Here is a 14,972-nt window from a genome sequence, read left to right on the forward strand (position 1 = left end):
GTAGTAATAGTGATGACAAGAGGTGGCAGGCCAGGACAGGTGTAGCTGCTGTCAGCATCCAGCCCACTGGAGCTGAACTGGACAAAGCCCGGCTTATCAGATGTGATGTGGGAGTTGATCCAGGACTGGTAACTGGACACTCTGGAGTAGACTCCTGGCAGATTGGGCCGAGCACAGCCAAAACCAAAACTAACGATTCCAGACTGGACCCAGACAGAGCCCTGCTGGTTCACCATTGGACCTCCTGAGTCACCCTGAGGAAAAGGAGAGGGAACGTCTCAGAATCTCAGAAAATCTTGAATACATTTACCAACCAGTGACAAATTAAATTAAGTTTTTTACCTGACAAGAGTCTTTGCCCCCTGCCAGAAAACCAGCACAGATCATGTTGTCTGTGACTGTGCCGACTCCATTGAGACAGTTACACTGTCTGTTTCCCAGAACTGGCACCTCCACTTCTTGTAGAGTTTTAGGGAAGGGTAATGAAACTGAGGAAACAACAAGAAGAGAAACAAATCACACATCGTCCTACAGATTTTACATCACTTGAACACTGCACTAAAAGAAAACAGTTTGTCAGCAACTCAAGCAGACTCACCTCCCTCCTTGACTGCTCCCCAGCCAGTGACCCAGCTATCAGTACCGTTGTTGAACACACTGCTACTGGCTGCCAGACACACAGGTCTGATGTAGTCTGTGAATTCGACTGGTGAGGAGAGTCTGAGCAGAGCGATGTCGTTGTTGTTGGTGTCGCTGTCATAGTTTGGATGCAAAATGATTCTGGCAACAGTTCTGGACACTTCGTTTGGGTTTTTGCCCTGCAGGTTCTGACGACCGAGAGAAACCTTCCATCTATATGTACTTGTACTGAAGTAAAAATGACAAAATGCATTGGTTTTAATAAGAACCTGGGATAAAAGTGTTTGTAACTCATTAGACTGAAACACAGAAAATGTATTCTTTATTATATTCATGCTATTCACCTGGAGAAGCAGTGAGCAGCAGACATCACCCACTCTCTGTTGATGAGGGAACCACCACAAATATGGCTGCCAAATCTCTGCAGACTAGCCTGCCAGGGCCAACTCCCTGCTGGAGCATCTTCACCTCCAACTATCCTGGTGTTCAGCGGAGTGATGCCACACACTGGAAAGAACGTGCTCTAATAATAAGTGGATCTTTAAGCATAAATGCTCATTCATACAAAATATACTGGAACTACATAAAGCACAGATCTGCACTATTTACAATCAAATGTTATTCTCTGAAAATCTAAAATTGAAAATGATCGTTTTGATAATTTGATAAAGTCACCATGTGACACTGCTGTCTGCATGGGTGCAAATTTTCATAATACCACAGGAGGCACCAAAGGTGTGAATTTTCAAATTGTGAGGCAAAAGTGGATAAGTGACATGCAAATTTAGAATACTTTGCTTACTTTGGTCAGGTTACTTACATTCAGCACTTAACATGCTGGATACTGCTTCTGCGGTTGTAACATCTGGTCCTGCTGTAGCGGCTGAAATTACATATTGTGCGTTTAAATGCAGATATAGAAACTCTGAAAGCAACACGTGGTATACTGCACCAATGTTCCCCTGGAGTGTCTCATTTTTCTACAAACAGGAAACAGAATGACATGCTTAATCAGAGTACTATGGTAGTCAGGTTACTTACATTCAGCACTTGACATGCTGGATACTGGTTCTGCCGTTGTAACATCTGGTCCTGCTGTACCAGTAGCATCAGTAGTAGTAATAGTGATGACAGGAGGTGGCAGGCCAGGACAGGTGTAGCTGCTGTCAGCATCCAGCCCACTGGAGCTGAACTGGACAAAGCCTGGCTTATCAGATGTGATGTGGGAGTTGATCCAGGACTGGTAACTGGACACTCTGGAGTAGACTCCTGGCAGATTGGGCCGAGCACAGCCAAAACCAAAACTAACGATTCCAGACTGGACCCAGACGGAGCCCTGCTGGTTCACCATTGGACCTCCTGAGTCACCCTGAGGAGAAGGAGGGGAAACGTCTTAGAATCAGAATAGGTATGTTGACACAAATAATTTGACTGCATTTGTTATATTTATTCCATATATGTACAGTAAAACAGAAATATAAACATACAACTAAAGATAGCAAAGCTAGACAAAGATAAGATCACAAAATATAACTTTCATTTATGGTAAAATGTATGAAAATAGTAATATACACACATATAGACAACAAACATACAATGTCTATATACGGATTAAATTGTGATTGAAACATTCATTGTGTTGTTCAGGTGGTGAGAGAGTATGCAGTCTATGAAAGCTACAATAAATAATTTATGTAATATTTTACTCTATACACAGAAGTGGCTTATGTGTGTCACTAAGGTGGTTTATGTGTATCTGAAATTATCTGAAAATCCGCAAAATGTTAACCAACCAATAACAAATTAAATAAAGTTCTCTACCTGACATGAGTCTTTGCCTCCTGCCAGAACACCAGCACAGATCATGTTGTCTGTGATTGTGCCGACTCCATTGAGACAGTTACACTGTCTGTTTCCCAGAACTGGCACCTCCACCTCTTGTAGAGTTTGAGGAGAAGGTAAAGGCACTGGAAACAGGAAGTGATGAGGTCACATGACTTGAAAGACCCATATACTCATCAAAAAAATAAGCACTTTGGGCAAATGTTACATATGTAGTGATCATCACAGCAACAGCATTCATAACTTCTCATAAATGGTTCCTCACCTCCCTCCTTGACTGCTCCCCAGCCAGTGACCCAGCTATCAGTACCGTTGTTGAACACGCTGCTACTGGCTGCCAGACACACAGGTCTGATGTAGTCTGTGAATTCAGCTGGTGAAGAGAGTCTGAGTAGAGCGATGTCGTTGTTGCTGGTGTTGCTGTCATAGTTTGGATGCAAAATGATTCTGGCAACAGTTCTGGACACTTGGTTTGGATTAGAACCCTCCTGATTCTGCCGACCTAAGAAAATCTGCCACCCAAATGTGCTTGTACTGTGTAAAAAATGCAAAAAAAAAAACAATAACATGAATACATGAACCAAAGTGAAACACAATCAGCTCATTTTGATTCAGTTTTTTATAACAAATCAGTGATAACATTGCTATTATTAGATAATCACCAACCTGGTAAAGCAGTGGGCAGCAGACATCACCCACTCTCTGTTGATGAGAGAACCACCACAAATATGGCTGCCAAATCTATGCAGACTAGCCTGCCAGGGCCAACTTCCAGCTGAAGCATCTTCACCTCCAACAATTTTATTGATGATAGTGGTTGTTCCACATACTGGAGAGGAGATTAAGTTTATATCCACTGATTATTGAGGCCAGTCATGGTAATATAAGATAAGATAAGATAAAATACAAATCCATTTATTCCTAAAAGATATACATGTCAAAAAGACTAACCTTCCGCACTTGAAGCAACTATAGCTGGTGCTGTGGTTTTAGGCACTGGTTCTGTGGTTGTTAGATCTGGTCCTGCTGTACTAGTAGCATCAGTAGTAGTAATAGTGATGACAGGAGGTGGCAGGCCAGGACAGGTATAGCTGCTGTCAGCATCCAACCCACTGGAGCTGAACTGGACAAAGCCTGGCTTATCAGATTTGATGTGGGAGTTGATCCAGGACTGGTAACTGGACACTCTGGAGTAGACTCCTGGCAGATTGGGCCGAGCACAGCCAAAACCAAAACTAACGATTCCAGACTGGACCCAGACAGAGCCCTGCTGGTTCACCATTGGACCTCCTGAGTCACCCTGAGGAAAAGGAGAGGGAACGTCTCAGAATCTCAGAAAATCTTGAATACATTTACCAACCAGTGACAAATGAAATAAAGTTTTCTACCTGACAAGAGTCTTTGCCTCCTGCCAGAACACCAGCACAGATCATGTTGTCTGTGACTGTGCCGACTCCATTGAGACAGTTACACTGTCTGTTTCCCAGAACTGGCACCTCCACCTCTTGTAGAGTTTGGGGGGAGGGTAGGGACACTGTAGAAGATGATAAAAGAAACAACCAAGTAGTTATTATTTACTTGATTCCGTTTTTCCTATAGAAAAGACAGTTACCATGCAGTTATGATGGCAGGATTACTGGAAGTAACCATAATATAACATAAAGAATTATTAGATTAATAATACTTTCATGGTGGGATAAGCAGAGTTGTAGTGTAACAGATATCATTGGTTTGGTTGATATTACATGTAGGATTTAACCTTCAGCAACTCAAGCAGACTCACCTCCCTCCTTGACTGCTCCCCAGCCAGTGACCCAGCTATCAGTACCGTTGTTGAACACACTGCTACTGGCTGCCAGACACACAGGTCTGATGTAGTCTGTGAATTTGACTGGTGAGGAGAGTTTGAGCAGAGCGATGTCATTGTTGTTGGTGTTGCTGTCATAGTCTGGATGACGAACTATTAAGGACACTGTTCGGACCTCCTCGTTAGGGTTACTTCCTTCCTGGTTCTGGCGACCCAAGAAAATCCTCCAACCATTGGTGCTTAATCTAAAAGGTTAAATAAATATGTTAATGTATTGAGAGAGTAAAATTAACTGCCTTCTTGTAGTAACAGCATATTTAAATATGCAGAAACAGTGTGTAATCACCCACCTTGAGAAGCAGTGAGCAGCAGACATCACCCACTCCCTGTTAATAAGGGAACCACCACAAACATGGCCGCCAAACCAGTGGAGACTAGCCTGCCAGGGCCAACTTCCAGCTTCAGCATCCTCACCTCCAACTATCCTGTTGTGAAGCGGAGTGGTGCCGCACACTGCAGCAGATATATTGATATTTAGGCATTCAGTGATAACAGATTTACACTGAACTGAAGATGTGCAATGCTAAGCTAACCTATCCTCTACTTACCCTCTGCACTTATGACTGGTGTTTCAGGTGTCATGGTTGTAGAGGAGCATACGCATGGTGGAGGCTGTGTGATGGAGGGAGGTGGCAGGCCAGGACAGGTATAGCTGCTGTCAGCATCCAGCCCACTAGAGCTGAACTGGACAAAGCCTGGCTTACTACATGTGATGTGGGAGTTGATCCAGGACTGGTAATTGGACACTCTGGTGTAGACTCCCGGCAGATTGGGCCGAGCACAGCCAAAACCAAAACTAACAATTCCAGACTGGACCCAGACAGAGCCCTGCTGGTTCACCATTGGACCTCCTGAGTCACCCTGAGAAAAAAGGAGAAGGAACATCTCAGAATCTCAGAAAATCTTGAATACATTTACCAACCAGTGACAAATTAAAATAAAGTTTTCTACCTGACATGAGTCTTTGCCTCCTGCCAGAACACCAGCACAGATCATGTTGTCTGTGACTGTGCCGACTCCATTGAGACAGTTACACTGTCTGTTTCCCAGAACTGGCACCTCCACTTCTTGTAGAGTTTCAGGGAAGGGTAATGAAACTGAGGAAACAACAAGAAGAGAAACAAATCACACATCGTCCTACAGATTTTACATCACTTGAAAGAAAACAGTTTGTCAGCAACTCAAGCAGACTCACCTCCCTCCTTGACTGCTCCCCAGCCAGTGACCCAGCTATCAGTACCGTTGTTGAACACACTGCTACTGGCTGCCAGACACACAGGTCTGATGTAGTCTGTGAATTCGACTGGTGAGGAGAGTCTGAGCAGAGCGATGTCGTTGTTGTTGGTGTCGCTGTCATAGTTTGGATGCAAAATGATTCTGGCAACAGTTCTGGACACTTCGTTTGGGTTTTTGCCCTGCAGGTTCTGACGACCGAGAGAAACCTGCCATCCAGACGTACTGGTACTAAAGTAAAAATGACAAAATGGATTGGTTTTAATGAGAATGTTCACTAAAAGTGTTTTCGAAGTATATACTGAAACAAATTAACCTTTATTATATTCACTAGTGCAGTACCCATTCAAAACGTGCCTGTTTGGAACGGGGCGTTTGCTTAGCCTCCAGTATTGCTGATTCAACGCATAGAAAAATGAATACTGTTGATGTGAGGTGTAGATGAATGTACAACAACACAAAATAAACTAACATTCTATTATACACAGATGTTAAGCACAGTAATTTTGTATCTTGTGGATCTAATGTAGTCTGTCAACTTGACTGCTGAGGAGAGTCTGAGCAGAGTGATGTCATCATTGGTGTTGCTGTCATAAGCTGGCTGTATCACTGTCTCAGCAACAGTTTTGAACACTTCATTTGGGTTACTGCCTTGCTGGCTTTGTTGACCTAACACAACAGTCAAACCTGCTGGATTTGAGGTGAAAGTAAAATATAATATGAAATTTAAATAGTAAAATACATAGTAATGGTACACTCTGTTTGCTGGAAAGTATTGCCTTCATAAACAAATATTAGTCAAACTCAAGACATGATTGGTTGGTAGACTGCGGTCAGGCTTGTCCCACCCACCTGGAGAAGCAGTGAGCAGCAGACATCACCCATTCTTTGTTGATGAGGGAACCACCACAAAAATGTCTGCCAAATCTCTGCAGACTAGCCTGCCAGGGCCAACTTCCAGGTGGAGCATCTTCACCTCCAACTATCCTGGAGTTCAGCGGAGCAATGCCACATACTGGAAAAGAGATCAGTAAGGCCAGACTTCAGAAGAACACACAAAACACATTCCAAAAAGTAAAAACACTTTGTCACTGAAAACAGCAGATCAAAATTGTTTTCAGGCTAATAAATCTCATTACTCATTAACAGTTGCACATAGAAAACTTTAGTGAAATGCAGATGCAATGTAGAGTTTGAGGTGGAAACTTACCATCAAGCTGAGCATGTGATTCTGGAAAAAAGACAACACAAATGGGTCGTATTAATCTGAGTGGACCATTTTCAAGCAAATACCAAACAAAAACACACTATGTTCAGCTTGTGTTCTCTTACACAAAGAGTAAGTGTGCCACCTTAATAAAAAAAAAGTCCTCCTCCACTCAAAAATGTTTTTCTTTTTGTTCCTTCAGTTGGATGTTTGAGCTTCATTGTGCAGAATGACGCATGTGCAGAGTGTGAGAATAGAGTGTGAGTCTATTTTTTAGCACATGCTGATTTATTTGGGGATGTTACACATCAATAGCTATTTTAATGCAGTGCTCAGAAGCTGATAGAACAGCATCTGTCAGTATCCTTAGTGATGGACGTTTCCTGTTCTTAGAGTCGTGAATGTTAGAGGTGATTCAGCATTCATTTTAAAATTAAATACAACTGTCTTTAAATTAAAGTAATCACAAAATGGAAACTTTACTTTAATTAATGAATTCTGATATAGCATGTGATAGAGAGATACATAATGCCAAAGATTAAATGTCAAAGCCCTCTAGAAAAGTTCAAATGAATTTCAATCCACTAAGAAAATTAATGAAATAATTTAGCATGTAAAGATAGAATAAATTACCCAGGAAAATAACCCTTTTACCAATAATTTTTCTGAGGGAAAAAAAATCACATAAATTACAAATACTGATGTTAAATAAAAGAGAAAGCTTTTGGAGGCTGACATGTTCATCTATTACAGAAAAACAGATAAAAAGTAATAGTAAAAGTAGTCAAATCTGCATGTTAACCAGCTTACCTTATTATGTTACATAAAACGTCTTAGAATGTATGATAATGAGTTATAACAGATATTATACCAACACTAAATCACTGCCACAAAAACAATGAGTTATGTGGAGGCTCACACATTTACTGTATACCAATACTGTATATACCATTTTAAAATATGTAGGATTAAATAACAGGTTTCCAACTGAAAACATACTTGGTCTTTATAACAACTTCATCCAAATTACTGCTGCCTTTGCTTGGATTATTATCAAACAGATGTATATTATTACACCACATCTAACATCCAGTTGCTGCACTGTGTTTAAAAGCTCAGTCAAGCCAAAATCAGTAGCCAGGTAGATCAATTTGAAGTGTTTGTTTCTAATTTCTAAACATGCCTACTCTTGTATATTAAACTACTTTGACAGCATCTGCGGCTCAACAAAGAGGTTGAATCTAGGTCTAATCTAAGTGTGACATACCTGTAGATAAAAGGCTTGCCAGAGCCAAAACGCAGATCCATTTCCTCAAAGCCATTTTGTGACTGCACAGTCCTTGTTTGTCACTCTTTATATACTTTGTTTGACCTGTCACCTGCCAAGAGGTGTGCCCCTCCCCACATACCATCCAAAAAGTTAATTGGTAGATTAAAGGTGAGGTGAGGTTAGTTGCCAACATAAACACAGAGCTAGATTAAAACAGAGTGTAGAGTAGAATATCAATTTCCTCCTTTTTTTAATGTGATATCTAAAATTCTTAAAAAATCATCAGCACTGCTTAATATTGCATCAATAAAACTATAATGACTGCTCTTTTAGAGTTCTATTTTTGAATATATATTGAGGCTTCACTTCCTCTGGGTTCCCATTAAAGACGGGGTCATACCAGTCGCACACCCAGTGCAAAAAACCTGTTACACCCCAAGGTTGAGAAATAGTCAGCAGTGGAATATTTTTACAAAATATGATGAACGTGTCTGTTTGCATTGTTTTCAGGACAATTATGTATCTCAACACCTTTGCATTATGTATTTAAAATGAGATTAGGGAGACAAAACATCTCCTGGTTATTATGTCATGTTATTATGTCTTGCACACTCCCTGATGTCTTGCTGACCTGACGGTGAAGTGTTCATGCAACTCATGACGCCTATTTATAACAATCATTTCATAATCATTTAAAAAGAAATACAATCCTTATATTAATCAGATTAAATGGAATGTATCTACAGTATGATGTCAGTTTATTGTGCCAGTAATGCATGATTTCATGTTGGTTGCTGAGTAATCCAAAAAAGTTCAACTCATAACATAAATCACTGGCATTATTCATCACAATGAAAGATAGCAATTATCAGCAATGGTACATTGTCACGTATTCACAGATCTTCTATCTAAATATATCCATTACAACTCATCACTGATAAGTCCTGTAATTGTCTCTCAGTGCAGTTCATATAAAAGGAAATAAACAAAGGTAAAGAATTCAAACAGCAATGAATAGCTGTCACTCATTACACAGCTCAAGTAACAAAAACAATGTGACAAGGGTACTTATGTGTTCATGTTATGACTGCAACCTTACACCTCATCCATCATTTTGTATATTCTTAAAGTGCAAATATGCATTTTGACAATGGGAAGAAAAACCCTTTCAAAGGCAGTTACATAACATCTCAAAACAACATTGCATGCTGCTTGTTGATAATTGTTCACCATTGTTCTCAGTGAAACTTGGATTAAAGTTACACCCATTCAGTATTCACTTGTATGACTTCTTACATCTTGTAATTTTAAAAAAAAAGTTTAAAACTTTTAGCTTAGCTCCTACTATCTGAACCATATAATTAACTTTGATCTAATATACTACTATCACTTCCTCTCATCAAGAAGAAGTACAGAAGAACATAGCATGTTGAAAGTAACATTATTTTTATAGTAGTTTTGGTCCTGTCTTCAATCAAGAGAGACACAACATGATTCACAGACTGGAAGCTTGGTGAATATTGACACACGATGGGTTATACCTTTCACGATTTATTAATTAATAATGAATGAATAAAAAGTTTAAATGCTTTCCTGCTTCCTGGAATGATTACATGGTCAGATTGTTTATTCATTCATTATTATTTATTCATTTATACTTTCAGTCTTGTTAAGGCATTAGAAACAATCAAACCATGATCTAATCTCACTCATAATTATGTGGAAATGTGCTGATGAACATCAACACTGCAAAGTTGATCCCGACTCACTTCAGAAAGTGAAAATGAAGAAAGTGAGACACAAATTAGAATACAATTGCTATTTTACTGACACTTTTGTAACTCTCTTGATCTCAAATCATAAATATTAAGGTTATCACAAAAAAGTCTGGAACTTCCTGCAATGTATGGTTAATTTAAAGGAAATCTGTGCACACACACTAAATGAAGGAAAAGGCTGTAAAATGCAACCAGACCACAGTACCAGGAAAAAGGAGAGCATGCTGAGGTCTGATCTTTCATTAGTCACCCATCGTTTCTGGTTATCATTTGTAAAGAGGAGAAGCGGCCTCATCATGATGGTGTCAGAGTTCAAAAGCAACTGACTGAGTCACTGGTTGTTAAGAATCAGCTAGTTATGGAAAACTACCGATAGACCAAGAAAACTGTATGAGGTTGATGACAGAAAGAGTGAATAAGTATTTGAGGAACGAGGAAAAGAGAACAGAGTTAGAACAACCATCAGAAACGAAGCTTAAATTAGACAAGAATGTCAGTTTGGTTGTGTTGTGACGTGGTCTTTGTATGCATCTTTTCTTTACACATCATCTTTCCACACTGCAAGGTATGAAGAACACTGACAAAAGCTGCTGGAACATACTGTATCTTTGAGTGTTGGCAGTCACCTTGTTTAAGCCACTCATTCATCATTGGTATCAAAATATTTGGTTGTTATGACAGAAGTTAAGGATCTGCGTGCTAACAGAAACACACACGCAACTTAATTTGCAGTTTTAAAGAGCTAAACTTAATCTGCAAGGTGATAATAATATAATAGTAGAATATTTTGCCAGTTAAAAGTCACATCAAAATTATTCTTTATATGCTTATTTTTTCTCCTGGCAAACATCTAATCTTTCTTTGTTTCAAAAAAAGAGATGTAACAACTAGGGCTGTCATGATATCCCATTTTCACTACAAGATTATTGTGGCCAAGAGAATTCACGATAATGATATTATTGTGATATCTATAGGAAATCTGACAAAAAAAAAATAATGCTATCAGTCAAATCATCTTTAACTTTGTTTATTATGTGTTTTGTCTCTTTTCTGGCAAATGAATTACACTCAAAATATGAGTGTAGGGAGGTATGTAACTATAACTGTACAAAAACGCACAAAAAGAACAATTACACTTAATGGAAAAGACAAAAGATGATATTATCATATGTGTATTACTAACATGATATCAATACTTCATTTTTAAAATATCACGTTATAGCCAATATCATGACTGGTGTACAATGACACCCCTGCCAACCAAATAGACTGTTGGACTCTGCTCTGGTAAAATCAGATAAATCAGTATTTTGGACAATGAACAATTTGACAATGTCATTATTAATCTGATGCTTTAATGACTCTAGTAGCAGTGGAGTCAGTTTGGCTGAAATCCTAAACTACTGATGTGATTACTAACTGAATCTTAGTCTAGGATGACATGATGGCAGTACGATTTTAATAAGTACAAGATCTCACATTTCAGGTAATTTAATCATTTGACAAGTTACTAGATTTATGGTAGAAATTTGAACAGAAATAAGGCAAGACATGTATGATTAGTACAGTAAGTATAATAGCAGTAAATAAAATAGTAGTGTTGGTGGATTTCTTTGATGTGTGATGAGTTCAACATATACTTGAGTTAACAAAATGAAAAAATAAGCCACTCACTCTAGTCAAGTAATGTTCAAAATCCTAAAAGGGGAAGTGAGCCTTTAAGTCTGCCCTCTGATATCTTATTTTTACACTTACTTCTCACAGAGTAAGCCTTCTAGTTTCATTTTTATAGCTTACATCCTTCTCTGTGTACTTGTCATGCAGCTCCATCTAGTGTTCAGTAACTGGGCCTGAAACTCATAATACTGTTTACGTGAACACAACACTGTATGGCTTAGCCATATGATGTGAGTACATTGGTCTAGTGTAGCAAAAACCAGTGTGATTCAGTTGTATGGGTTGATTAGTATACAAGGACACAGACACAACAGCCCAAACCAGGCAGTGTCAGCAGTTTTCAACCTGTTCTCCCTGCCTAACCACCTACAGGTAAGAAGAGTGACAGCTGTAGTGGATCTGCAGATAAAGACAAATATGCACCACCGTGCTAACAGCTACTGTTTTTGTGTGTGTTTGAGGTTCTATATATTACATTTTAAAATCTGCTGTATACTCGTTAGAGGACAGACGTCATACTGGGTGTCCTCTGTATTCCTGGTATGTGTTTAAGTGATCGGACAATGAGGGAACAGCTCCCTCCTGTGGAAAATCTGCAGCCTGCAGAATGTGAATGAGTGAACTTTTAATATTGTGACATCTTTAACTATGGAAAGACAAAAATGCAGAACTTAAAAAAGATACAAAAGATATTATAAAACGAGTGAACTAAACTAGAATTTCACAAGACTTTCTATGTTAACCCCCATTTTTCAACCAGACATGACATGTAAAAATGGCAATACATGATAATCCTGAAGATTTAGCTCCATCTGCTGATTACATTGACTAGCTGCAATGTTCAAACTGCATTCCTTTCCTACTCAACTGAAGATTATATCAATTTTTAGGACTTCTGTTGAATTCACAAGCCACACTGAAATCACATCAGACAGTTGGTTGTATTCAAAAATGTTGCTGCTTTATTTAGTTTCTGTACTGAAAATGATCTTCTGAAATACCTCTCCAGTCCTGTTTCTCTAAAATGTCTCAACAGTTGTAAACAGCGCAGAAATACTGTGGGAAAGAATCGGCTTTCAGATCCAGTGTGAGCTTCAGGTCAGCAGAAAAAAAAACAAAAAACAGAAGGTGTTGAATTTCACAAGTAACACGTTCTATCCGGCCTTTTCCTTCATTCCTTCAATTGCGCTCTTTCGTTTCAGGTTGGTGAAAAGCAACGCAAAGTTGATAATATATGTTGACACGCAGACCATGCAGAAATCACCCAGAACAAAGGTGAGAATAGATGCGAGATAGAGTGAGCCAGCCACAGACACCCAGGACGAGAGAACCAAAAACATGGCAGCTCTCTTGGACAGTGTCAGTCCTGCAATTGAGACAAACACAAAGAGCTCAGTCAGTAAGGATTATTTGGGAAATCCTGCATAAACCATGACAGATATATTTGATTTTTAAAACTGATAAGAACTTAATACATTTGTGCAATAATATAATATAATCAATCATGTAATCATATAAGTATTTTCTGCAGTTGAATGACTAAAACATCAAAAATAATGATAATCCCTCCCTCTGGTCCTAGTACAAGCTTGATGAACAGTCTCTCATCTAGTCTGGGTGCCTTATAATAATGTTAAAAGAAGAGACCTAAAACCTTGGTGTATTTTTGGATTCACAGTTGTCTTTTGGTGCTCAGGTGCAGTCTTGCTTTATCCAACTGAGACACTTAACTAAGATAAGGTCATTCCTCTCATTTGCAGACCTAGAAAAGGTCATCCAAGCTTTTATATCCTCCAGACTTTACTGCAACACACTTTATTTGGTAGGAGAAACATCCAAAGACTTATACAAAATGCTGCTGCCAGACTTTTAATACGTTCTAAAAGAAGCAATCACATCATACTGATCATCACTGCCCTTCGCACTGCCCTGTAAGTTTTAGATTTGATTTTAAGATTTTACTTGTCATTTTTAAAGGCTTGCACAGTCAGGTTCCTGCTTATATCTGTGACCTACTCACCCCATATGAGCCTGATTGCTGCTTGAGATCCTCTATGTTTATGTTTTGAATTTTATTTACTTTTTAATTCTTGTTCATACTGTGAAGCACTTTGCAACTTTGTTTTTAAAGGTGATAGATAAAGTGATTATTATTATTATTATTATTATTATTATTATTATTATTATTATTATTATTATTATTATAATAACATGCATATACCTCATTCTTTTATTGAAATATGCAATAGTGAATTTAGCTGAAATGCAGGCCGAACCATGGTTCACTGACTTTCTGGACTGCTTACAGTTTAGCTTTCAGACACTGTAATTTGTAGAAGACAATGACAGACTAACCAAGGCCCAGCTGCAAAGTGTAGAATATGATGCCAAGCACACTGTTGGGCTGGTTCAGAGGGCTATCTTTGGCAACAAAGAACTGGACCAAACCAAAACCACGTCCCCATCTGCCAGGAAAGAAATGAAAAACTGTTAGATCCACATATTATTGAGTAGAAAAGGAAAAGAGATTATGAGAGATTTATACTTCAAAATCAGATAAATCAGAAATGCAGCACAAGTTTATTTTGCAAAAATAAAATGAAAAGCAATTTGACAAGAAGATTTACAACAGGTAATATGTACTTGGCATTCACATGATGGGAAATAGTAGTTGTGTCAAGCACTTTCAAAGGAATTTGTAAAACGTGGCAATGAAAGGTGGTCGCAACTACTTCAATTTGCAAGCAAGAGTTAGAATCCCAATTGAAACTATGGTCTCTAACACAGGTCGAGGTACAATAGCGCAGGTAAGTTCCCAAAACAATCAGAGGAATAAAAACATACCTGGAGGTAAAAACTTTGGAGCAGCTCACAGACTCCCCCAGGTCACACATCGCTCTGTAATCTGGGTTACTCTCTCGGGACAGCTCGACGTGAAGCGCATAAACTGACAAAACCAAACCAAAAACGCATAGAAAAATGCGCATTTTTCTCTCCCACTTCGGTAGCCCCTGAGTAACAGCCGCTGCCATGTTTATTCACAACTCCAGCGAGGAATAGGGTGAGTAAAAGTGCCACGGTGTGCTGGGGCGACTTTTCTTTAGACTTTCTCCCTCATTCAGTGGTCCTCCTAGTGAAGACGACGTGTTAAAAGTCAGATTCTCACTTTTGATTGGCCTAGGCGATTTTGGTCCCTGCATTTCATTGGACGGTCGGGTGCAGATGTTTGGCCTAAGGCCAGAGGGGTGTTTACTGTGGACTTCAGTCTGTTTGGCCTTTAGGAAAAATATAACTGCCCTCACTGTTCAGACCCTGCCACTGCAACTTTTATTACATAATATATGTAATTACAGCTCCCAAAATGTTCTGTCTAAATAAATTATTCCTAATGTACTGTAACAGTCTATCTATCTATCTATCTATCTATCTATCTATCTATCTATCTATCTATCTATCTAT

At 39.0% G+C, this 14,972-nt stretch overlaps 4 protein-coding genes across 4 annotated transcripts; all 4 read right to left on the reverse strand.

The window, feature by feature from the left end:
* Window positions 1-11: 11 nt before the first annotated feature.
* Window positions 12-1,501, reverse strand: LOC121887374 (prostasin-like; the record flags this gene model as incomplete). Its single annotated transcript, XM_042398110.1, has 5 exons — window positions 1,460-1,501; window positions 984-1,146; window positions 599-867; window positions 343-488; window positions 12-254 (listed from the first exon to the last, which is right to left on the reverse strand). Coding segments are annotated over exons 1-5 (837 nt in total), but the record flags the coding sequence as incomplete, so codon positions are not given.
* A 171-nt stretch (window positions 1,502-1,672) lies between these two features.
* LOC121887375 (prostasin-like) lies at window positions 1,673-3,188 on the reverse strand. Its single transcript, XM_042398111.1, has 4 exons — window positions 3,148-3,188; window positions 2,747-3,015; window positions 2,461-2,606; window positions 1,673-2,008 (listed from the first exon to the last, which is right to left on the reverse strand). The coding sequence occupies exons 1-4, from the start codon at window positions 3,171-3,173 to the stop codon at window positions 1,673-1,675; spliced, it is 777 nt and encodes a 258-aa protein (XP_042254045.1). The 5' UTR covers window positions 3,174-3,188.
* Window positions 3,189-3,427: 239 nt separating this feature from the next.
* LOC121887376 (transmembrane protease serine 9-like) lies at window positions 3,428-8,110 on the reverse strand. Its single transcript, XM_042398112.1, has 10 exons — window positions 8,056-8,110; window positions 6,792-6,812; window positions 6,434-6,596; window positions 5,544-5,812; window positions 5,300-5,445; window positions 4,897-5,209; window positions 4,639-4,801; window positions 4,265-4,533; window positions 3,870-4,015; window positions 3,428-3,781 (listed from the first exon to the last, which is right to left on the reverse strand). The coding sequence occupies exons 1-10, from the start codon at window positions 8,108-8,110 to the stop codon at window positions 3,428-3,430; spliced, it is 1,899 nt and encodes a 632-aa protein (XP_042254046.1).
* A 4,342-nt stretch (window positions 8,111-12,452) lies between these two features.
* Window positions 12,453-14,721, reverse strand: vkorc1 (vitamin K epoxide reductase complex, subunit 1). The gene is made up of 3 exons (XM_042397591.1): window positions 14,358-14,721; window positions 13,869-13,978; window positions 12,453-12,879 (listed from the first exon to the last, which is right to left on the reverse strand). Exons 1-3 carry the CDS (start codon window positions 14,543-14,545, stop codon window positions 12,668-12,670), a joined length of 510 nt encoding a protein of 169 aa, XP_042253525.1. The 5' UTR covers window positions 14,546-14,721; the 3' UTR covers window positions 12,453-12,667.
* Between the last annotated feature and the right edge of the window lie 251 nt (window positions 14,722-14,972).

The sequence above is a fragment of the Thunnus maccoyii genome, chromosome 20 (genome assembly GCF_910596095.1).
Source record: "Thunnus maccoyii chromosome 20, fThuMac1.1, whole genome shotgun sequence".
Lineage (NCBI taxonomy): Eukaryota > Metazoa > Chordata > Actinopteri > Scombriformes > Scombridae > Thunnus > Thunnus maccoyii.

Excerpts from the sequence above, each read along its gene's own strand:
- LOC121887375 (XM_042398111.1), bottom strand. The coding sequence starts at position 3,173 with ATGTCTGCTGCCCACTGCTTTACCAG. Across the intron at positions 3,016-3,147 it reads GCTGCCCACTGCTTTACCAG|TACAAGCACATTTGGGTGGC; the intron begins GTTGGTGATTAT and ends TTTTTTACACAG. Across the intron at positions 2,009-2,460 it reads GAGGCAAAGACTCATGTCAG|GGTGACTCAGGAGGTCCAAT; the intron begins GTAGAGAACTTT and ends CCTTCTCCTCAG.
- LOC121887376 (XM_042398112.1), bottom strand. The coding sequence starts at position 8,110 with ATGGCTTTGAGGAAATGGATCTGCGTTTTGGCTCTGGCAAGCCTTTTA. Across the intron at positions 6,597-6,791 it reads ATCACATGCTCAGCTTGATG|TATGTGGCATTGCTCCGCTG; the intron begins GTAAGTTTCCAC and ends TCTCTTTTCCAG. Across the intron at positions 5,813-6,433 it reads GCTGCTCACTGCTTCTCCAG|TACCAGTACGTCTGGATGGC; the intron begins GTGGGTGGGACA and ends TTTTTACTTTAG.
- vkorc1 (XM_042397591.1), bottom strand. The coding sequence starts at position 14,545 with ATGGCAGCGGCTGTTACTCAGGGGCTACCGAAGTGGGAGAGAAAAATG. Across the intron at positions 13,979-14,357 it reads TCCAAAGTTTTTACCTCCAG|ATGGGGACGTGGTTTTGGTT; the intron begins GTATGTTTTTAT and ends CTTTCCTGGCAG. Across the intron at positions 12,880-13,868 it reads CACTTTGCAGCTGGGCCTTG|GACTGACACTGTCCAAGAGA; the intron begins GTTAGTCTGTCA and ends TCTCAATTGCAG.